The following is a 19,543-nucleotide window of genomic DNA, read 5'->3' on the forward strand; positions in this document are numbered from 1 at the left end:
CAGGGCAATTGCCCTGTTTACTACCCCCTAACATGGGCCCCGGCTTTTATATGCAGAAGAACAGTTGTTGTAGCACAGGTGGGCCACGGAGTTTTTAATAACAAATTGGGGGGGCCTCAAAGAAAAAGTTTGAGAGCCCCTGACATACAGGAATAGCCTATTGGCAGGAAAGGCAGCATTTGGAGCCCAGAGAGCCAGGCATGTCCTGCCAAGAAAACAAGTCGCTTGGTGGGGAAAAAAGGAGAAAACAAAAACAATGCAACGATCCCCTATACAAACTAACTATAACTATATGAACAACTACTAGAATATCTTAACTAAGGAAAAATAGGTTAAGGCAGTGGTTCTCAACCAGAAGTCTGGAGCCCCCTGGGCAGGGCACAAGCAGGTTTCAGGGGGTCCTCCAAGCATGACTGGCATTAGACTCACTAGGGCCCAGGGCAGAAAGTCAAAGCCACGCCACACAGGACTGCAGCCCAGGGCCCCAAGCTCTGCCACGTGGGGCTGAAGTCTGAGCAACTTAGCTTTATGGGGCCCCTGTGGTGTGGAGCTCTAGGCAACTGCCCTAACTGCTACCCCGTAACGCTGGCCCTGGCTTTTATACGCAGAAAAACAATTGCTGTGGCACAGCGGGGCCATAAAGTTTTTACAGCATGATTGGGGGGCCTCAGAAAGAAAAAGGTTGAGAAACTCTGGGCTAAGGGATGCTCAAGGCAGATACACTAAGGCTCTGTCTCAGCTTGAGGCGGTTGACAAGGATGGTTCACTCATGCACCCCTATATAACCTTGATGTCTGGCATGAGGCAACTTAGAGCGCATGTGCAGGCTGAACATCTCTAATTAAGGGCTTGAGAGGCACATGTGGACCTGAAGTGGAACACTCATAGGGAAAGAACTGAAAGAAGAATAACTATTCCACTTTAAATGGAGGTACCGACTTAGTCAGAGTCCCAGGACCTGAGCTGGGAAAATATTTCATAGATATCACAGACATACTCAGTGCCGGAGAAAAATTCATGGTCCGTACCTGTGGAGAACGTTCACTATGTCCATAACAGCGGAGACTCAGAGAAGGCAGAGCTCCCAGGACTGTGAATCTCAGTGTCAAGGATGTCAGTACCGTAAACAGAAATTTTAGTGTGATCAGTACCAGAGTAGATTATGCTGACAAGGTTGGTACTGAGGTCATCAGAATTGGAGCAGGTGGTTTTGTCTTTGGTACCAAGTGCCCAGCAGGCAGTAGCTGAGAACACTTGAGGGTGCTCCTTGGCCAATACTGGTATACAGAAATTGGAATACAGGACCTACATCAGGCTTTGTATTACCCCGTGAGAGGAGCCAGGGGGTGGCCCATGCCTAACAGTCTCCTCAGATGATGGCCTTTACAAGAGTAGAACTGCATCCTACCTCTTTCTGCTGATGAAAAAGGGTTTAGCCGTGGAAGCAGGAGAGAAGCGCTTCTCAGGAACTGGGACTCTAGAGGAAATCATAGCACTTAGTCACAGCTGGTAGAGGACTGTTCAGATCCAGGTGCACCTTGCTTACCTGGATCAAAGGCCAGCGTCATCGACTTATCCAGCAGAAAAAGCCTAAATGAATTTCCTTTTGGTTTTGGGTTCTTTTAGAAAAAGGATTAACAAATGAAGCATTTGTCATTGATATGTCCTTCACCCAAACACAACATGCACCTAGTATGTTCACCACAGAGGGGGATAGCTGCTCACATGAGAGGCAGTATTTGAATCCCAGCCATTTTTGAGCAGACATAAGGGCTGAAGCCTACTACCACGTAAATGAAAGAGGAAAAACTACCAAGAACAGAAACCAAGTAAGAAAAGCTAACCTAAACTAACTAGTAATCTATACTAAATAGGCAACTACATATAAAAATCAGTTTTAATCACAAGTGTGCAAGAGACAGGGCTTTCAATTCTAATAGTCACAGACAGTAAAGAAGAAACTGAGTGCCTGCTGACCCCATTCCACCCTTTATGCCTTCAGGTGTGTGGGTGTGTGTCGGGGGTTACATGTGCATGAGTGCACAAGTGGCACAGTCTCAACAGACACTGGTGACTAAAAGACTTTGATCAAGAGCATGGAGCTCAAATGCACAACCAAGAGTGGAATATATACAGACAAGCACTTTAAGAACCATCCTTCATTTTGTCCCTTAAATATTTTTTTAACTGCACAATTCCAGAGCCTTTCTATGAAGGATCCTGTCTTTAAAGTTTATGCCTAAAGTACGGTACAAGCAAGAGCAGCAGCTGAATGCAACCTTTTAAGATCCTCTCATTAATTTCACTGCTTCTTTTGCTGGAGAAGCACAAAATATAAGAACAGTATAGGAAAGATCCTTCACTGTGGGTGCTCTCGAAAAAGGAGACAGAGAACTGCAAAACCTAAGGTGGTTATAGAAAGAACAGTCAAAAGGGACCAGAACAGAAAATTGGTGTCCTGGATTGGTGATCTAGATTAGTGCACAGTTCAGGGACAAACTCTAACCCTAACTCTCCCGCCAACACATTCAGAAATTAGTCAAGTCATTAACAACGCTATTTTGTACTGATCCTTTCTGGTTAAATGAAAGATTCCAGAGACACCGAAGTCCAACCCCACTCAGACAGCATATTACTGTTAACCTTTTATAAAATAAGCCTATTAGATGAACAATCTTTGGATGCATTCATAAAAACAAGTTATTACAATACAGCCACTAAACCAGAATTTTCTCAAACTTTTGAAAGCTGAGCCCCTCTCTTCAGGAAAATTAAATCTATTACACTCAGCCCAAATTCTGCTGTGTGTTGTTAAAGGCCTATTCAAAATGAGCAGTCACTCAAGAGTAAATTGTGTAGATCCGTATAATACACTTCCTCTGTTTTGATGAATAGTGAAACGGTTAACAATGCTAACATTTCAAGTACCATCACTGGCATCTAAGTTACCACCACTGAAAGGAAAGTTTCTACAGACTGCATGGTTAACCTTGAAAATATGAAATAAGCGACTCTTCACAGCAAGCTACATCTTTGCCACTCAAGGGCAGCAATGTGGGGGGAAACAACCACAATCTGGGAAACTGCATTTAACAGTTAGAGTAAATGCACACAAACCCTTCCACAACCCAAGAACCAAAAAAATGATCACATCTTCAAAGTATCTGCAGTACTAGAAATATCTCTATGACAATAAGACCTTTTCATACTGTTACAGATGGATGAGAGAATTCTGAGAAAGACCCAAAGTCTATCATCCTCTCAGCTTCCAGGGAGGATCTGGCCAAGTTAATATCAGGAGAAGGGTAACAGTGGCTTACAGGTCTTCACCACTCCCACATGGAAGCAGACCTTCCTTCTAAGGGGGAGGGATAGAGCTCAGTGGTTTGAGCATTGGCCTGCTAAACCCAGGGTTGTGAGTTCAATCCTTGAGGGGGTCATTTAGGGATCTGGGGCAAAATAATCTGTCAGGGATAGTACTTGGTCCTGTTGTGAAGGCAGGGGACTGGACTCGATGACTTTTCAAGGTTCCTTCCAGTTCTACATTTCTAGGATTCTAATTGTTAGTCAGTGTACACCAAATAAGGTCTACTACTACCACCTACCAAAAGAAAATTTGCACTTAATTCTGTGATTAAGATCTGGGATTTTATTCCCCATGCTACATATGGCTGATGATTGTGTACTGCATATATGCTACCACAAGAGCTCCCTAACATCCAAAATCTGCTCTAACTGAATACCACATTTGACACCAGAACATGAAGTGTTTATCTTGAATTGAGGGGGCTGAAATTCAATTGCAAGAATTTAACCAGCCTGACATTACTTACAGGTGCAAGGGATCCATACAAAGTTGTCTATACTAAATTCTATAGGCTCTGTTCCACATGTTTAGTAACCACAGATGGTTGATGTCATTACCATCTGCTACCTAACCAGGAAAGCACCCAAAGCAAAGGCATTACAAAATAGTACATTATACTGACTGAGCTCCTTGAGTCAATCTATGTAGCTTAACAAAGAGAAGGTTAAGGAGTGACAATTACAAGTACCAATATGGGGAGCAAATATTTAATAATAGGCTCTTCAATCTAGCAGAGAAAGTTATAACAGGATCTAATGGCTAGAAGTTGAAACTAGACAAATTCAGACTGGAAATACAGCATTATTCAGTCTAACAATAATTTATCCTTGGAACAATTTACCAAGTCATGGTAGATTCTCCCTCACTAGCAATTTTTAAATCAAGACTGGATGTTTTTTCTAAAAGATCTGCTCAAGGAATTATTTTGGAGATATTCTATGGCCTGTGCCGTTCAGGAGGCCACACAAGATAATCACAATGGTCCCTTCTGGCCTTAGAATCTATGAAAATATTGCCATTTTCCCACTGGGTGAAACATTTCTGGAGCAGTGAATGTAAGAATCAAGTGGCAGAGTCACAATCAGCCATAGAGCAGGAAATGAGGATACAATCCCAGAATATATCAACTGAGGTCAGAGGTTTGGGACTTTCCCACATGGATCTGAAAGCCTAATGGGCAAACCAAACGCAGACCACAATCGCTGGATGCAGTAGATGCAGACTACAATCCCTGGATTTCCTGCTGGCTTACATTTTTCCTCCTTTTCCCCAAACACACATTTTATCAGTGATCATCCTAGTGGTGCCCAACAACATTGCATAAAGAATTACTGGTGCTGGCAGTTGTCCCATTCCTTCATATGCCCACTAGAGCAGAGGCTGGTCTTATCATGATGGCAGTAGAAATGGAGCGTGCCGCCTGTCAGCTGCATCAAATGTCTTAGCCACCAGTTGGCCTTCGTTGTCTATGGCCTTGAATTGTTCCTTATGTGAATCAGGAAGCTGTTTTATAAAAGAGCTCAGTTTCAAGTGATTCTGGTAATCTTATTTTGCCATTAAGGCTTGATAGTTTGTAATGAGGAACAGAAGAGTGGCAGAGGAATATGTTTTCCTGCCAAAAAGATCCAAGCGCCTCCAGTCCAGGTCATAGGGGGGTGGATTTAAATTGGGGGGGGCCTTTGAGTTGACTGCATCCACTATGATCTAATTGAGAGGTGGGTGGGAGAAGAGAAACTCTGTGTCTTTTGCCAGCACTTAATATTTTTTGTCAACCCGCTTGCCTGTCGGTGGGACAGATACAGGGGTCTGCCATAGGATCTTGGCAGGGTTCAAGAGTGTCTTGTTAATAGGGAGGGCTACTTTGGATGAGGCAGAAGAACGTAAAATATCCACTAGCTTGTGGTGTGGATCAGGACAACGATATGACTGAGGTCCATAGTGAAATTGGGCATCATACAGCAGGTGAGAAGAGAGGCGGGAGACCACATCGTCTTGCTCAATTTCTGACTCAGAAAATGAAAAAAGAGTGGGGGCACAACAAGAGGTTATTGGCAAGTCAAAGACGCCAGGTGGACTCGGTACCAGCGCATCAGACACCAAAAAGTCTGCCATGCACCGAAGTCTGGCGGCGCCGAAGGCATCAGTACCAACAGTGGTTGTCGGTGCCAAGATGCCTATACCAAAAGGAGCCAGTGATACAGATCTGATAGTATAGTCTGTCAGTGCCTGGTGTACCACAGGCAGTACCGATGTCAATGTTCATATCGCAAGAGCCTTCCCCAGGATGGATTTTCTATGTTTCTCTTGCCCATTGAGTCCTTAGGCAATCCGATGCTCTCTGTCGGGACAGTACCACATGAGGCGTAGGTACCAGATTTAGACGGTTTCAGTGCCGTCAGTACCCATGATTACTGATCGAACTGACTGTTTTCGGGTCAATCGGGGCTCAATATGGGGACTCAGACCTTTTCTTAGAGGCCTTACGTGAATGGCTGGTGGGTGTCCCTTTGGGCTCACCTCCCTTCAAACTACAGAGTTGTGGTGAGGTCTCCCACCATGGCTCGGGTGGTTGAAGGACTGACTCCATGAGTAGGAGTTTAAGCCTCAGTTCTCTGTCCTTTCTGGATCTGGGCTTTGGTTGCTGACACAAGCCACATTTCTGTGGGATGTTTCTCTACCCCAAGCAGCGGACACACAGTGTCCGTCAGTCAAAGGGATAGATTCCTTGCCACAGACTTTTCTTGAAGTCCGGGGAGCCGGGCATACCACGTCCATGTCCCCCCAACCAGGCTTGATGAACGAACAAAGTCTTTTCTTTTTTTAAGCAACAGCCAAATAAAAATGTAAATGAAGTAAAGAAAGAAAAGAGGCTTCAGAAGGAAGCTAAAAATTAGCAATTCTAAAAAAGTTCACAATCCGCGAACAGACAGCTAAAGCTATGTCTCCAGCCAGGGGCAGTTGAGAAGGAACTGGGTTCACCTGGGCACACTGGTTAGCCTCATGGCAGAGCTAGGGCAGAGCTCATGCATGGGCTGAATGGACCCTGCTACCAAAGTTCTCTGGTCAGCAGCATAGGGACGCAGACACACACCTACAGTAGAGCACTCATAGGGACACTACTGGAAGAAGAACCAACTGTTAACTTCTTACCTAAGGTGTTGTTTCAGTTCCACCTAAGTCAGGAAGTAACCATATCTACTTTGTGCCTGAATCCTCAAAATCATAAGATGTTCCATAGCCACGGTGTAAAAAAGGGCACTGAAGCATTATTTCAAGAGGTTGCTTTTCTTGGGAACCACCAAGAAAGGCTTGAGGGCCTTGAGGAAAGCAAATTATTTAGTAGAAAGTTATTAGGGAAGCCTAGAGTCTTAAACACTCTGCAGCAGTAAAGGTGGACTATAACAAGGGTAGGCCACAGTATCAGTGAAGAGATCAGAAGCCTCTCCACAAATTACACAGCGCAATCATTTGGACTTTGCATATGCACGATACATCACTTTATGTTAAACACTCTGGGCCAAATCCTCAGCTGATGTAAACTGGCATAGCTCCAGATTCACTTCAGAATCAAATTTGCAGGGGACATGATCCAGTGGCCAAATTTACAGCTGATAGACACAAAGCTGTTGTGTGAAGATGGCTTATAGAAAAGCGATCAGTTTGTCTGCTACAACTAGAAAGAAATGTCAGATTTTTTAGTTCTCTCAGACTGAGATGCTTGCTGAATATGTTCAAGTGGGCCACAAATCTACTTCTATAACATCAAAGCCATCAGTGGCTCATGAGCCACTGTCCCAAACAACCATGGAGATCACTGTGCCAAGAAGTCAAATATTAATTTCCACTGAAGTAAGATTGCATTCAGTGCTCACTTTGTGCTTAATTGTTAGATACCAGTTACAGTCTTATTTTATCATTTTATGCATTTTCTGTAGCTGGAAATAACTTTCTAATGAGATCATTTTAACATAGTATTTTGGAGAAACTTAACATTTTAATTTAAAGTTTTAAGTCTCAAATCTTAACTTAGTAGATTTAGCTACATTTATATACTTACTTGTATAGCACAATAAGCTATTTTATGCTTTTTGGTCAGCAAAAATTCTTAGAAATGTTTTAGTGCTAATGTTTATTATCCATCCTGTATATTAGATCGAAAATTTCTTAGATGAACATGAGTAACATTCCTGATACTTATGAAAATGGTCCAATTGATACAAATTTAAAAAAAAATTCTTGCAAATCTTTTCATGGTATTAATTTAATAATTTTGAGGAAACAAAATATAAAAAGTTCTTGTAATGTCAGATTTAAGCCCAGAATGACAGCAAAAAGGACCCAAACATGGCCTTGATAGAAAATAAATCCATCGTGTATTAAGTGTTTATATATAATCATTTAATTTTATAACTTTAATTAAAAGGAACTTTTTATAAGAGTAGCATCTTTCTTTTGGCCATACTGCTAATAAATGTTAGTCTTGATTTCTCTATACAAACTATTCTAAATTTGCCATTGAACGCTTATGAACATACATACATATATGGAACCTGTATTGCAGGGATACTTTCCTTTTATGAGAGTGATGAGAACAGGTTCTCTTCTCATAATGGGAAATAACAAAAAAAATGAAGCTATTTCCTCACTTGACACTTTAAAATAGAACAAAATGAACTGTATTTAAACAAGCACTACTGTTCACATTTAAAAAATAGAAATAATAAATTAAGTTAAGCAAAAACATGGAGACCTTTGATGAGTACATGTAACATGACTCCATACCTATTTAGTTGTGTTAAATATAGCTAACTTAAAATCAGAAATTAAAAAGTTATCAGAAAAAGGTAGCCACAACATAATCATAGGAGATTATGCGCTGAAGTTTAATAGGCAAAACTTATGTTTATGCAATTAACTCAAGAGCAGATAATGAAGCAACTCTAGCCATTTGTCTTTTTAAGTAATTCAACTTCATTTGAAGCCACGGAAAATAGAAGAGTAATGGCCAGAAAACATTCAGGGTATTAGGAACTGGGCACAGTGTGATGGTCCAAAGATCTAAATGGCTCTGGATTTAAGAACATCGACAAGACTAACTTGTTTGAGGGAAGGTGCATATTCAAAATACTTGAAATAAAAACACCTGGTACATTCATGGTCAAGCGGCAATAATCTGAACAACAAACAAGGCTAGTGGCGAAAAGATTAAAAAAAAAGACTTACTACCTTCTTTTCAGAGGGGTTTGAAGTCTTTGATACTAACGCTGCTTCAACAAGACCCTGCTCAAGTAAGGAGTCATATTTTATGCTTCTTTTTCTATTTCTCCTCTCCTTGTTTGCTGGTTTTTGTTCATTTTCCTCTGACTGGGACACAGCTGCTCCACTGTCTCCACAAATGGAAGATTCAAAAAGAGGCTTTCCATTCATGTAGGTTTTAGTGATTTTCAGCTTAATCTCTGGAGAGCCATTCTTGATAGGAGTAGTGTTGGGTGGTGTTCCAACTCCTTTTATCTCCTGGGGATCAAAGTGCAGCTTGGCATCTTGTGCCCCGGACTCACCATTAAACACACGAGAAGTTAGATCTTTCAATTTATTGGCTGGAATAAATGGAAGGGCATCATGGCCATTATATTTTTGCATGACACCCTCCTGTAGAGTGGCAGAAAGTTGTGCTTTGCCTAAGTAGACAGAACACTCACGATTCACTTCACAATTCTGTGTTTTCCCATTGGCATTTCCAAGGATCTCTGGTACCTGCTTCATTTTGATGTGGTTAGCAATTTTTCGAGTTAACAGAGGAGAACTTCTTTTGATGCTAAAGTCCATTCAGCCCAGATCTTTCCAGTCTTACACTGCTGTAACAAAAATAAAAAGATTTTTTTAAATACAGAAATGTAGAAGAATATGCTAAAAATTGTCATTTTTAGTGCCTGGTTAAAGCTGCTTCTGTAAGGTTTTACTCTCAAAAATATTTTTAAATTTAATTATTTTTTAAAAATGTAGATTTCTTTCTACAGAATATGCAACTTAAGCATTGCAGTGCGTGTTACTTATTGCCAGTGCATAAGTACCAAAAATTCTAACAAGTAGTAATTGACAATAAATCATTCTAATTTCACTAAACATGCTCTAGCAAACTCCAAATAGGAAAACAAAGTGATTTTAGAGTATTAATTTTAATAATCTACAGCCCAAATCCTTCCCACATAATTTACACAAGCAGTTCCATTTACTTCAAACACATTATAAAGTGTGTAAAGATAAAAATTTAAACATAACATGGTATTAGTAACAAAACTATGTAAAAAAAAACCTGTTTAATTCTAGTAAAGTGTGCCAGATTAAGAAGTCCCATAGACTCAAGTTTCCTGTGTATTCACATAATAGATACACCAGTGATTCTCAAACTTTTGTACTGGTGACCCCTTTCACATAGCAAGCCTATGAGTGCGACCCCCCCTCCTCCCAAATTAAAAACACTTTTTTATATATTTAACACCATTATAAATGTTGGAGGCAAAGCAGGATTTGGGTTGGAAGCTGACGGCTTGCGACCCCCCACATAATAACCTCACGACCCCTAGTTTGAGAACCCGAGATACACTATGGGAAGTGGCAAGACAAACTTCACACTCCATTGCAAATGGTGGCCAACCTGGCCATCAAAGCACCCCACTCTAGGGAAAAAGTGTAGATTAGTCCTTACGCTTTATCCTTGGTTTCTCTGCTAAGACTGTCAGTAATTAATTCCACTTATGGTGGTGGTTTTATTATGTGGATATTTATCCACTAGGAACTGGATGGATGCCAATAAGATCACTTCCCTCAGGCCAATGACCAAACAGCAAAATTTAAACCAGCAACCTAGAGTTAAAATGATGTTTTTTATTATGATTTTACACCATTTTGTAACATCCATGCCCCAAAACAAAGGAGATTTGAAGAAGTTTATACACGAATGCAGTTATAGCTGCATAATCAGATCTAGACATGTTTTAAAAATTAATTTAAAAAAGAAAACCCAGCACATTTTAGTGTTAAAAACCCTACACTTTCAAACAGAAAGTATCAGGAAAAGCAGTCCATCTGCACCGGCTTTACTTTTCTCTCTCTTTCTGGAGAAAAACAGTAGGAAATAGACACTTTCATTGTAGCATAAACCTCTATATCAGTGGTCCCCAAACTTTTCAGCATCACACCCCTTGTCCCCCGCCTCGAGCCACGCCACAGCTCCCGAGGGGGGAGGGGTAAGAGAGCTGAGGCTGGGGCTGCAGTTGGGGTCAGAGCTGGGGCTGGGAGTGGGGCTGTGAACGGAGCCACGGCCAGGGGCCAAGGCTGGGACTAGGTAGAAATCTGGGGCTTGAGGCTGGGAGCAGGGTCGGAGCAGAGCTGGGAGTGGAGCAGGGCTGGGTGGCACTTCCTTCCTGCCCCCCGGGGTCTGGCCTTGGCCACCCCACAGTTTGGGAACCTCTACTCCAGAGGTCAGCAACCTTTGAGAAGTGGTGTGCCGAGTCTTCATTTATTCACTCTAATTTAAGGTTTTGCGTGCCAGCAATACATTAACGTTTTTAGAAGGTCTCTTTTTATAAGTCTATAATATATAATATATATAGTTGTATGTAAAGTAAATAAGGTTTATAAAATGTTTAAGAAGCTTCATTTAAAATTAAATTAAAATGCAGAGCCCCCCAGACCGGTGGCCAGGACCCGGGCAGTGTGAGTGCCACTGAAAATCAGTTCGTGTGCCGCCTTCGGCACGTGTGCCATAGGTTGCCTACCCCTGCTCTACTCTATATGCATACACCATAGTTTAACATTAGCAGGACCCAGATCAGTATTCTAATTATAGATTCATATATAATTAATACTGGTAAAGCACAAACACAGCTATGAATTCAGGATGAATGGAATTAGAACATCTATTCACAAGGTAACCAAGTTATGCTTTGACATAAATCAAATAGGAACTGCTATATCGGAACAGATCAGATTCACATCATATCCATCTAGCCTAGTATCAGATACTTCCAATGAAGGTGTAAGAAAACCCATAATGGGCAACCACTGAATAGCTGTCTACCATAGAGTACTTTTGTCCAAACCCCTATCAATTAATGATTGACTTATGCATGACAGCTGATACCTCCTTTGTGACATTCTGTGCCACAGCGCTAGATTTTGGTGGGATTTCTTCCTCAAAGATGTTGAGCTGAGTTATACTGAGGTTTCTATTACTTAGTGGTTTAGCCTGTTACTTCTTGAACTCCAATATGTTACTTAGGATTACACTGAGAACAGCCTTTCCTCTTGTGTGCTCCAGAGCTAGCTGTTCCCTGAAACAATAATTTAAGGTATCAAGAAACTGTTTCTCTAAACCTTGTCTTTATGGGATGTTTCACCAGTTTACATGTATAGCTGAAGTTACACTTTTACTGTTTTATTAGTTTTAGATGTCTCTGATTCCATCAGTGTTATTACAGAGTTAGCAAAAATAAAGACAGTAAAGGTCTGGAGGCCTTTAGCACAGATAATTTAGGCCAGTGTTTCTCAGGCCTTGGCTACACTTACCAGCTAGTTCGACGGCTGGAAATCGAAGTTCTGGGTTCGACTTATCGCGTCTAGTCTGGACGCGATAAGTCGAACCCGGAAGTGCTTGCCGTCGACTGCGGTACTCCAGCTCGGCGAGAGGAGTACCGCGGAGTCGACGGGGGAGCCTGCCTGCCGCGTGTGGACCAAGGTAAGTTCGAACTAAGGTACTTCGACTTCAGCTACGTTATTCACGTAGCTGAAGTTGCGTACCTTAGTTCGAATTGGGGGGGGTAGTGTAGACCAAGCCTCAGATGCAGCCACCGTGGCTGCATGTGGCCACCAGAGGCTTTTCTTGCGGCCACAGCCTCCTGGGTGGTGATTGGGGGCAGGGGACAAAGCAGTGGCCCCTCCCTCAAGGGCCTTCCCCCAAGACACAAAAGCTGGAGGAGCATCTCCCCATCCAGGGCTTAAATTGTCCCTGGGCTTGCCTGGGCTGAGTAAATCTGCTGTGAAAAGTGATATTTGTTAATATCACTTTTCACAGCAGATTTAGTAGCTAGCTTGGAGGCTGTGAAAAGTGATTAACATACAAGTATCAGGTTTCATAGCAGCAGACTTACCAGCTAGTAAGCGACCAAAGAAGCAAAAGAAACAAGCACCTTATTTGTGTTTCTATTCTGTTTAGGTCCAGTAAAGAAGAGAGACCATTGTACATTTTTATTATTGAGTCTGCAAAAAATAAATAAATAATCCTACGTAAGTAAATTACAATGATTTGGGCATCTGTATGTGCATATTTATTTGTTTTTCCGAAAATTAATTATTTTAGGAAAAATTTTCAGAGTGGCCACCAGCAAGAGTTGGTGGCACACTCTTGAGGCCACTAAAAAATTTGTTGTGAGAACCCTTGATTTAGGCTACACAAAGGAATGCCATTTCTTGTGTCTAAACAACTTCTTTTTCAAAAAGCTATAGTATTCTTGAATAAATCCAATGAACAGATAATCTATTGTGATTATGCCTACCTGAACAGTCATTATTCTACTACTAGAGTCAAAGAACTAGATGGACTACGTGATCCAAGACGTGATCGGATTGTAAATAAGGTGTTAGTGGGACACCCAGGAAGAAGTGTCAGGAGTAAGATGAAGGAGAGATGTGAGAATCAGCACAGATTTGGATGGCGACAGAATTTTTAAGGTTAAAAAAAAGCAAACTCCATGTATGAAGATTTAAAAATAATTATATTAACCAGGAAGTTAAATTCAACTAAGGTCAGGGGAAATGCTGTGTTTTCACCACATTTCATACTCCATAACCTCTCTCGTTGTCACTTGGAGTTATACAGAGTCTGAAGACTATATCTACACTACAGCTCATGTTGGCATAACTTATGTTACGTGGACAGCCATATGTCAGCGGGAGAGCTTCTCTCCCATTGGCATAGAGCGTCTTCACCAGACGCGCTGCAGCTGCACCGCTATATGTGTAGGTAAGCCCTAAAGTTACACATCAATTCGTATCTCTAGAGTGCTCCTCTACAGAAGCATTCTCCCAGTGGTATAATTGGAAGATGTTTGAAACTGACAATTTAGAAAGCACTACTGTGAACAAACAAATTAAGTATAGTACCTGATAAATGATTAGACTGATTAATACTGCTAGAAGCAGTATTTGCAAGGCAAATTTAAAGAGTTGGTAACTGTACAGGAAATTCGTGAAAACGCACAAAACCAAACCACCTCAGAAACTCTCCTCTAAAAACGGTGATTCCATTTTTGACAGAAAACTGAAACTGAAAACCTAATGCACAGGTTAGTAAATTCCAGTCTTTCATACTTAAATTCAATGGAATTTTTAGCATGAATTGTTCCTACAAAAAAATAGTGATTCCAGCCAAATTATGTAAGGAGACACAACCATCACAGAATAAACTATGAAATTTAAAGTTATTGCAATGAGCACAACATTTCTTTTTTGAGCACTTATTTTTACTAGAAATGATATATGTATTACTAATCTTGTACTTCCCACCCAAATTCTTAGTGTAATTATATAGTACAAAAAGCCAGTCATTTATTTTAAATATCTAAACTTCCTTAGCATACAAAAAAGTCTCTGAAAACCTGCCAGAGACCTTCATGAGGCTAAGAGCTCCCTCTAGTGGCTAACTGAACATCTGATCAACAACTATGTAGCCTATTGGATTAAGAGGTTTGTATTTTACAACCCTGTTGTGTTTGTTCTCCTAATAATTCATTAACATTTTTTTTTTAACAAAAATGGATTCTCATTCTCTCATTTTTCTAAAGTAGAAAGTCATCTGACAAAAGAAATTCTGCCTATAAAACCAGACAGCTAGAAATTAATTATCTCAATAATCAAATTACAGTGGAGTCTCATCATACGCTCATTTAACTTATGCAAAGTCAACTATATGCGCTCGGCAAAAAAAAAAAAAAAAAAATTTAAATACACTAGTGCGGGCGATTCCATCCACCATTCCTCTCAATGAGCGTATGTCCCAGAGTAAGTGTGAGATGGGAGAGATGAATCTGCTGTTCCCTCAGTCGGTCTCGGTTCCCACATGCCTCTCATAGTGTGAGCATCTTTCTGTGCTGAGTGTGATTCTAGTGTTTAAAGATATGTATTTTCCGTATACAGCCCCTAAACGCAAACAAACTACTTCATCTGGTGCTCAACCGAAGAAACAGCAATCTGTTCCAACCCTGGACGAAAAACTGGCTACGTTGGACTTATTGAGAGACAGTATGTCGGTCTCCAACATGGCGCGTAAATATGGCTGCAACGAATTTAGCATCGTGCCATTAAGAGTCGAGAGAGAGAAATTTGTCAAGCCGTGGCAAAGTGCTCCAATAACTGCTAAGGTGACGAGCCAGGTGCGTGATAAGACTTGAGTGAAAACTGAAAGGGCATTAAACTTATGGCTGGAAGACATGAACCTTAAATGTGTGCCTATCGATGGCAACATGTTGTGAGAAATGGCTCTTAGCCTCTACGGGCTGTTCAAACCTCCCGCCGAAGAGAGACAGCCTTCTGATGAGAAGGAATTCAAAGCCAGCCAAGGTTGGCTTGACAGTTTTAGGAACCGCTTCAACTTCAAAAACGTGCAGACTACTGGTGAAGCTGCATCTGCCAATGAAGAAGCAGCAAAAGCCTACCCCAAACAATTAAAGAAAATCATAGAAGAAAAGGGCTATCTTCTGGAACAAGTTTTTAATGCTGACGAGACTGGGCTCTTCTGGAAAAAAAATGCCAACCGTACTTACACTTCGAAATCAGAAAGACAAGCCCCTGGGCTTTAGCCCAGAGCTAAAGACTGTGACTGTGTTGTTTTGTGGCAACGCGGCTGGGCATTTAATAAAGCCGGGCTTGCTCTACAGGGCTGCAAATCCCCGAGAACAAAAATCTCCTGCCTGTGTTTTGGCAATCAAATAAAAAGGCTTGGGAGATGGCAGTATTATTTCTGGATTGGTTCCACAAGTGTTTCATTCCGGGGGTCAAGTGGTACCTCGAAGAGAAAGGACTTGACTTTAAAATGTTATTGATCGTAGACAATGCTCCTGGCCACCCGGAGGCACTCCGGTTTGCACATAAAGACTACTTCAATGTCGTTCTCCTGCCCCCCTCCCTCCCAAAAATACCACCTCTATCCTCTCGACCAAGGCGTGATTGGCTGTTTCAAGGCCACGTACACGAGGCTTACATTCTCACGGATATGTAGCGCAATGGATGCTGATCCCAATCTTAATGTGATGGAGTGTTGGAAGTCCTTCAACATTGCCAACTGCATCACTTATATTAAACAGGCAATGGATGCAATCAAGCCTGAAACAGTCAATGCATTTTGGTGAAACCTATGGAAAGAATGTATGAATGATTTTAAGGGTTTCCCGACCATTGATAAAGAAGTGAAACGCATTGTTCAGGTGGCCGGGCAAGTGGGTAATGATGGCTTCATCGACGTCCTTGAGGAAGAAATTGAAGAATTAATTGAGGACCATAGAGAAACATTGACTAAATAAAGAGTTAGAGGAACTGATAAAACAGTCTACAGAAGATGATGACGATGAACAGAAAGAGCCAGTAAGTTGGAATCTTCATAAATTTGCTGAAGTGTTCCAAGCAGTGAAACACTTGAATGATTTAATTTCTGAATACGATCCCTCTATGGAACGAAGCCTCCAAATCACACGTAGTATTGCGGACTATTTGAGACCGTATCAAGAAATGTTTGAGCAACTCAAGAGACAACAGCGACAATTGCCGATGACCATGTTTTTCGAGAACAACCAACCAGCAGCAGATGAGCCTACTCAATCAATTTCTTGAGCTGAACCAGAGCCAACAACTTTGTCTACAACTTGCTCTCCGTCACCTCCATCTCCTGGAACAACGTCAAGCCCTGACGACCCCCCAATAGTGTTGTCAGAGGAAGAGGAAGACTAATCATCAGAATGTGTACAGCACCCATCTTCATCGTCTCATTGTTCATCATACGGACACTGTACTAATCATCATCATCATCAATCGTCGTCGCACCACCATTGTCATAGTCGTCATATCACCATTATCATCGTCGTAGACTAGCAAAAATATCCAGGATGAATGGTGAGTGGTTAGATTTACTGTTTTCCTTTTTTATTCTTCTCTCTCTCTCTCTCTCATATGTAATTAAAAATACTGTAAAATTATATTTTGCATATGCTGTATATTACTGTATATATTATACATATTATTGTACAGGGTTGTATACACAAAACCATGTACAGTATACTGTACTTTAAGGGCGATTTAAGGGATTTTCAAGGGTAATTTTGACTATATGCAATTTTTGCCTTACACGCTGACTTTAGAAGCTAACCCCCGTGTAAGATGCGACTCCCCTGTAAACTATGCTGTCTTTCTATTAAGCCTATGCACATTAGCAGAGGGAAAACTGTAGATCTCTGAACATCACATCACTTAAATTTAAATATTGCAAGAACTGGAAGAAAGGGTTGAAAAGTACAGCTATTTGGGAATTTTCAATTAAACAATTTTTCATTAGAAAATCCAAATTCTCTGAAACCAAAGCTTTTAGCAGTAAAGCAGTAGTTTCAACAAAACTCATCGGGACAGCATTTTAGGTCCACGATGGAATTTCTGCTCAAACCCTAGACAGCATGCACCCATCCTAGTGATTCGTGCATCCACCTGGGACACAGAAGACAATACAAGAACTTGAATGTGGGCCAACCACATCTCATGAGTGCCCTAACCAGAGTAATACTGAGTCAGTCTCTCTCAATATTTAATTATTTTATATAAAAGTGTATATTGGATCAAGGAGTGAATTAGACAAAAGGAAGTCACTGTAACCAGTTCAAAGGCAAATGGAAAGGAGACAGCACAGACACTAGAGTAGTTTGAGACACACATAGGGTTCAAAGACAGGTTGTTGGGGTTTTTTAGGATATGGGAAATCAGAACACATTTGTGAAGTTAAAGGAGCCAGAGACCATGAAGAGGTTTGAGGTGACAGAGAAATTAAGGGCAGGTAGAAGGAAGGCAATTACCTAGAAGTGGATAAGGTCAAGGGGGAAGATAGCAGGATTGGAAATGGAGACTGTGACTATCCATAAGACCGTCACCCTTCCTAGGGGTGTCAGCTGGGGAGCAGGGAAGGAAAGTGAACAGATATCTATCTTTTTGATTAAATCATTAAAGGTATACCTGTACAGTAGGGTAATACACATTACACGGGGTGATTTCTAAAGCAGGGGTTCAACCTTTTTCTTTCTGAGCCCCTCCTCAACATGCTATAAAAACTCCATGGCCCAGCGGGGGAGGAGAGACAACTCGGAGCTCTGGGCCAGGCCCTCGGACACACGCATAGTTTGAATTCTATTTTGGGGGGGCAGGAGCCGGCAGCGCTTGGGCCAGCTCCACAAAGCAAGGTCAAGGAAGAAAGCACCACCTCCACCCCGATTCACCTCAGCAGGCCACCCAGCCTGTCTGGGTTGTGTGTGGTGGGGGTTCAGCTCAAAAAGTTTGAAAACTGCTCAGGGTACAGGGAGGGGGTAGCTAGGGGCTGTGTGCCAGGAGGGCTCCCCTGTGGTCACTGCTCCTCAAGGGCTCTACCGGCCATAGAGCAGGGTCCCCCTGCCTGGGCGTTTCTTACCATCTGCATGACCTGAGGAGCAGCCACAATTCTGGGCACCAGCAGCAGACGGAGGAATGCCATGGCTACCTGCTCTGTGACACTGCCCAACTCCGGCTTCCCAACTCCCACCTAGTCAGGGGTGGGGTCTAGGAGGCGGGGAGAGGTGGAAGGGGATGGTGTGGAGCTGCCCCCAGGACTGTCCTGCTCTCGTACTGTGGGGGGGAGGGGGTGTGTGCTGGGGTTTGGGGTTTCAGCCCTGCAGCAGGGGGCACTAGGGCTCAGGCTCTTGGCTGCAGAACCCCGGTTGAGAACCGCTGTTTTAAAGCACACTAACATGTTGAACATTAATTGATCCACACTAGAAGTTCCCAAGTGTGTAACATAATGTTGTCACCACGCTAAAATGCACTAGGGAGCTTTTAATGTACACCAACAGGATCTATGCAGATCAATTAATGCACAACACATTAGTGCATTTTAGAAGTCTCCCCTCCCTTCCTTGCAGTGTGCATTATCCCACCAAGCAGACAAGCCTTGAGAAAGTTAGCACATATGAATAAAAGGTAAGAAGGAGGAAGTCAAAAGGTAGAATACAGGAGGCAAAGAGTGTGAACACTGGACTTGAAGGAGGGAGGGAAAGACTAGTTAGAAAAATGGCAGAAAATTAAGGAAAGCCTTTATTCATTGCATATTCATCATCTACTTAGTGTTCGGTTTCCATTCAGAGGTTTTCAGCAGCTAAGGAATAGATGAAGCAAGATCTAAGGTGTTAGCCAGGGATGGAGTTAAGTGGAACAATGGGAGAGAAGAGCAATTAATTGAGAAGAGTTGAGGAAGGTGACCACAGAATCCATTTTGGAGGAAGAAAAGGAGGGACAGGAGAGAGTCAACAGTAGCAGATACATCAGGAATGCTGTGATCTTAGAGGTTATGAATGAGAGTGTAACAATACTGAATGAAATGAGATGGTCAGAAAGAGACACCTGATTGAGCAATGTTACAGGAATATATTATGATACAGTGGTTAGGGTTACCATCACTCTGCTCCTCTTGGAAAACCATGTTGTACAAGCGCAGCTACAAGCCCAACCTCTAACTTGGAGTGCTCTGCATGGAGTAAAAGAGGAAGACTAGAGAGCTTTAAAAAAAAAAAAAAAAAAAAATCAGTAATAGCTAATGAGCTCAAGTTAATGCCTTAATATGATACTGACCAATGACCCACCAAGCGCCATCTACATCAGCAAGGAGGAAAGAGGGGAAAGTCTGGGGCCTAGTAGTTTGCTGTATGAAAACAATGGATACTTAGTTTCACAGGAACCCATTTAAGGTATCTGAACACACCATTTTCTTTGAATGAACTGAGATTTTTTGTGTTTTTGTTTGTTTTAAGGGGGATTTGGACAGAGAAGCAGGTCTCTGGATATTTTAATGGGACAAATGCATTTTCTTGCAAGGGTTTTTATTTACTGTTTATAATTAAT

At 41.8% G+C, this 19,543-nt stretch overlaps 1 protein-coding gene across 3 annotated transcripts in view; it reads right to left on the reverse strand.

Moving 5' to 3' along the window:
• Positions 1–19,543, reverse strand: part of NSD2 (nuclear receptor binding SET domain protein 2) — a 148,742-nt gene that overhangs the window by 115,041 nt on the left and 14,158 nt on the right. For 2 of the 3 annotated variants that reach the window (XM_034770824.1, XM_034770826.1), the window contains exon 2: positions 8,594–9,222. In XM_034770824.1, coding sequence (XP_034626715.1) covers positions 8,594–9,193 — 600 coding nt within the window. In that variant the 5' untranslated portion in view covers positions 9,194–9,222. The remainder of the gene's footprint in view (positions 1–8,593; positions 9,223–19,543) is intronic. The other variant, XM_034770825.1, reaches the window with a different exon arrangement.

This window comes from Trachemys scripta, chromosome 5 (assembly GCF_013100865.1).
Source record: "Trachemys scripta elegans isolate TJP31775 chromosome 5, CAS_Tse_1.0, whole genome shotgun sequence".
NCBI classification, from domain to species: Eukaryota; Metazoa; Chordata; order Testudines; family Emydidae; genus Trachemys; species Trachemys scripta.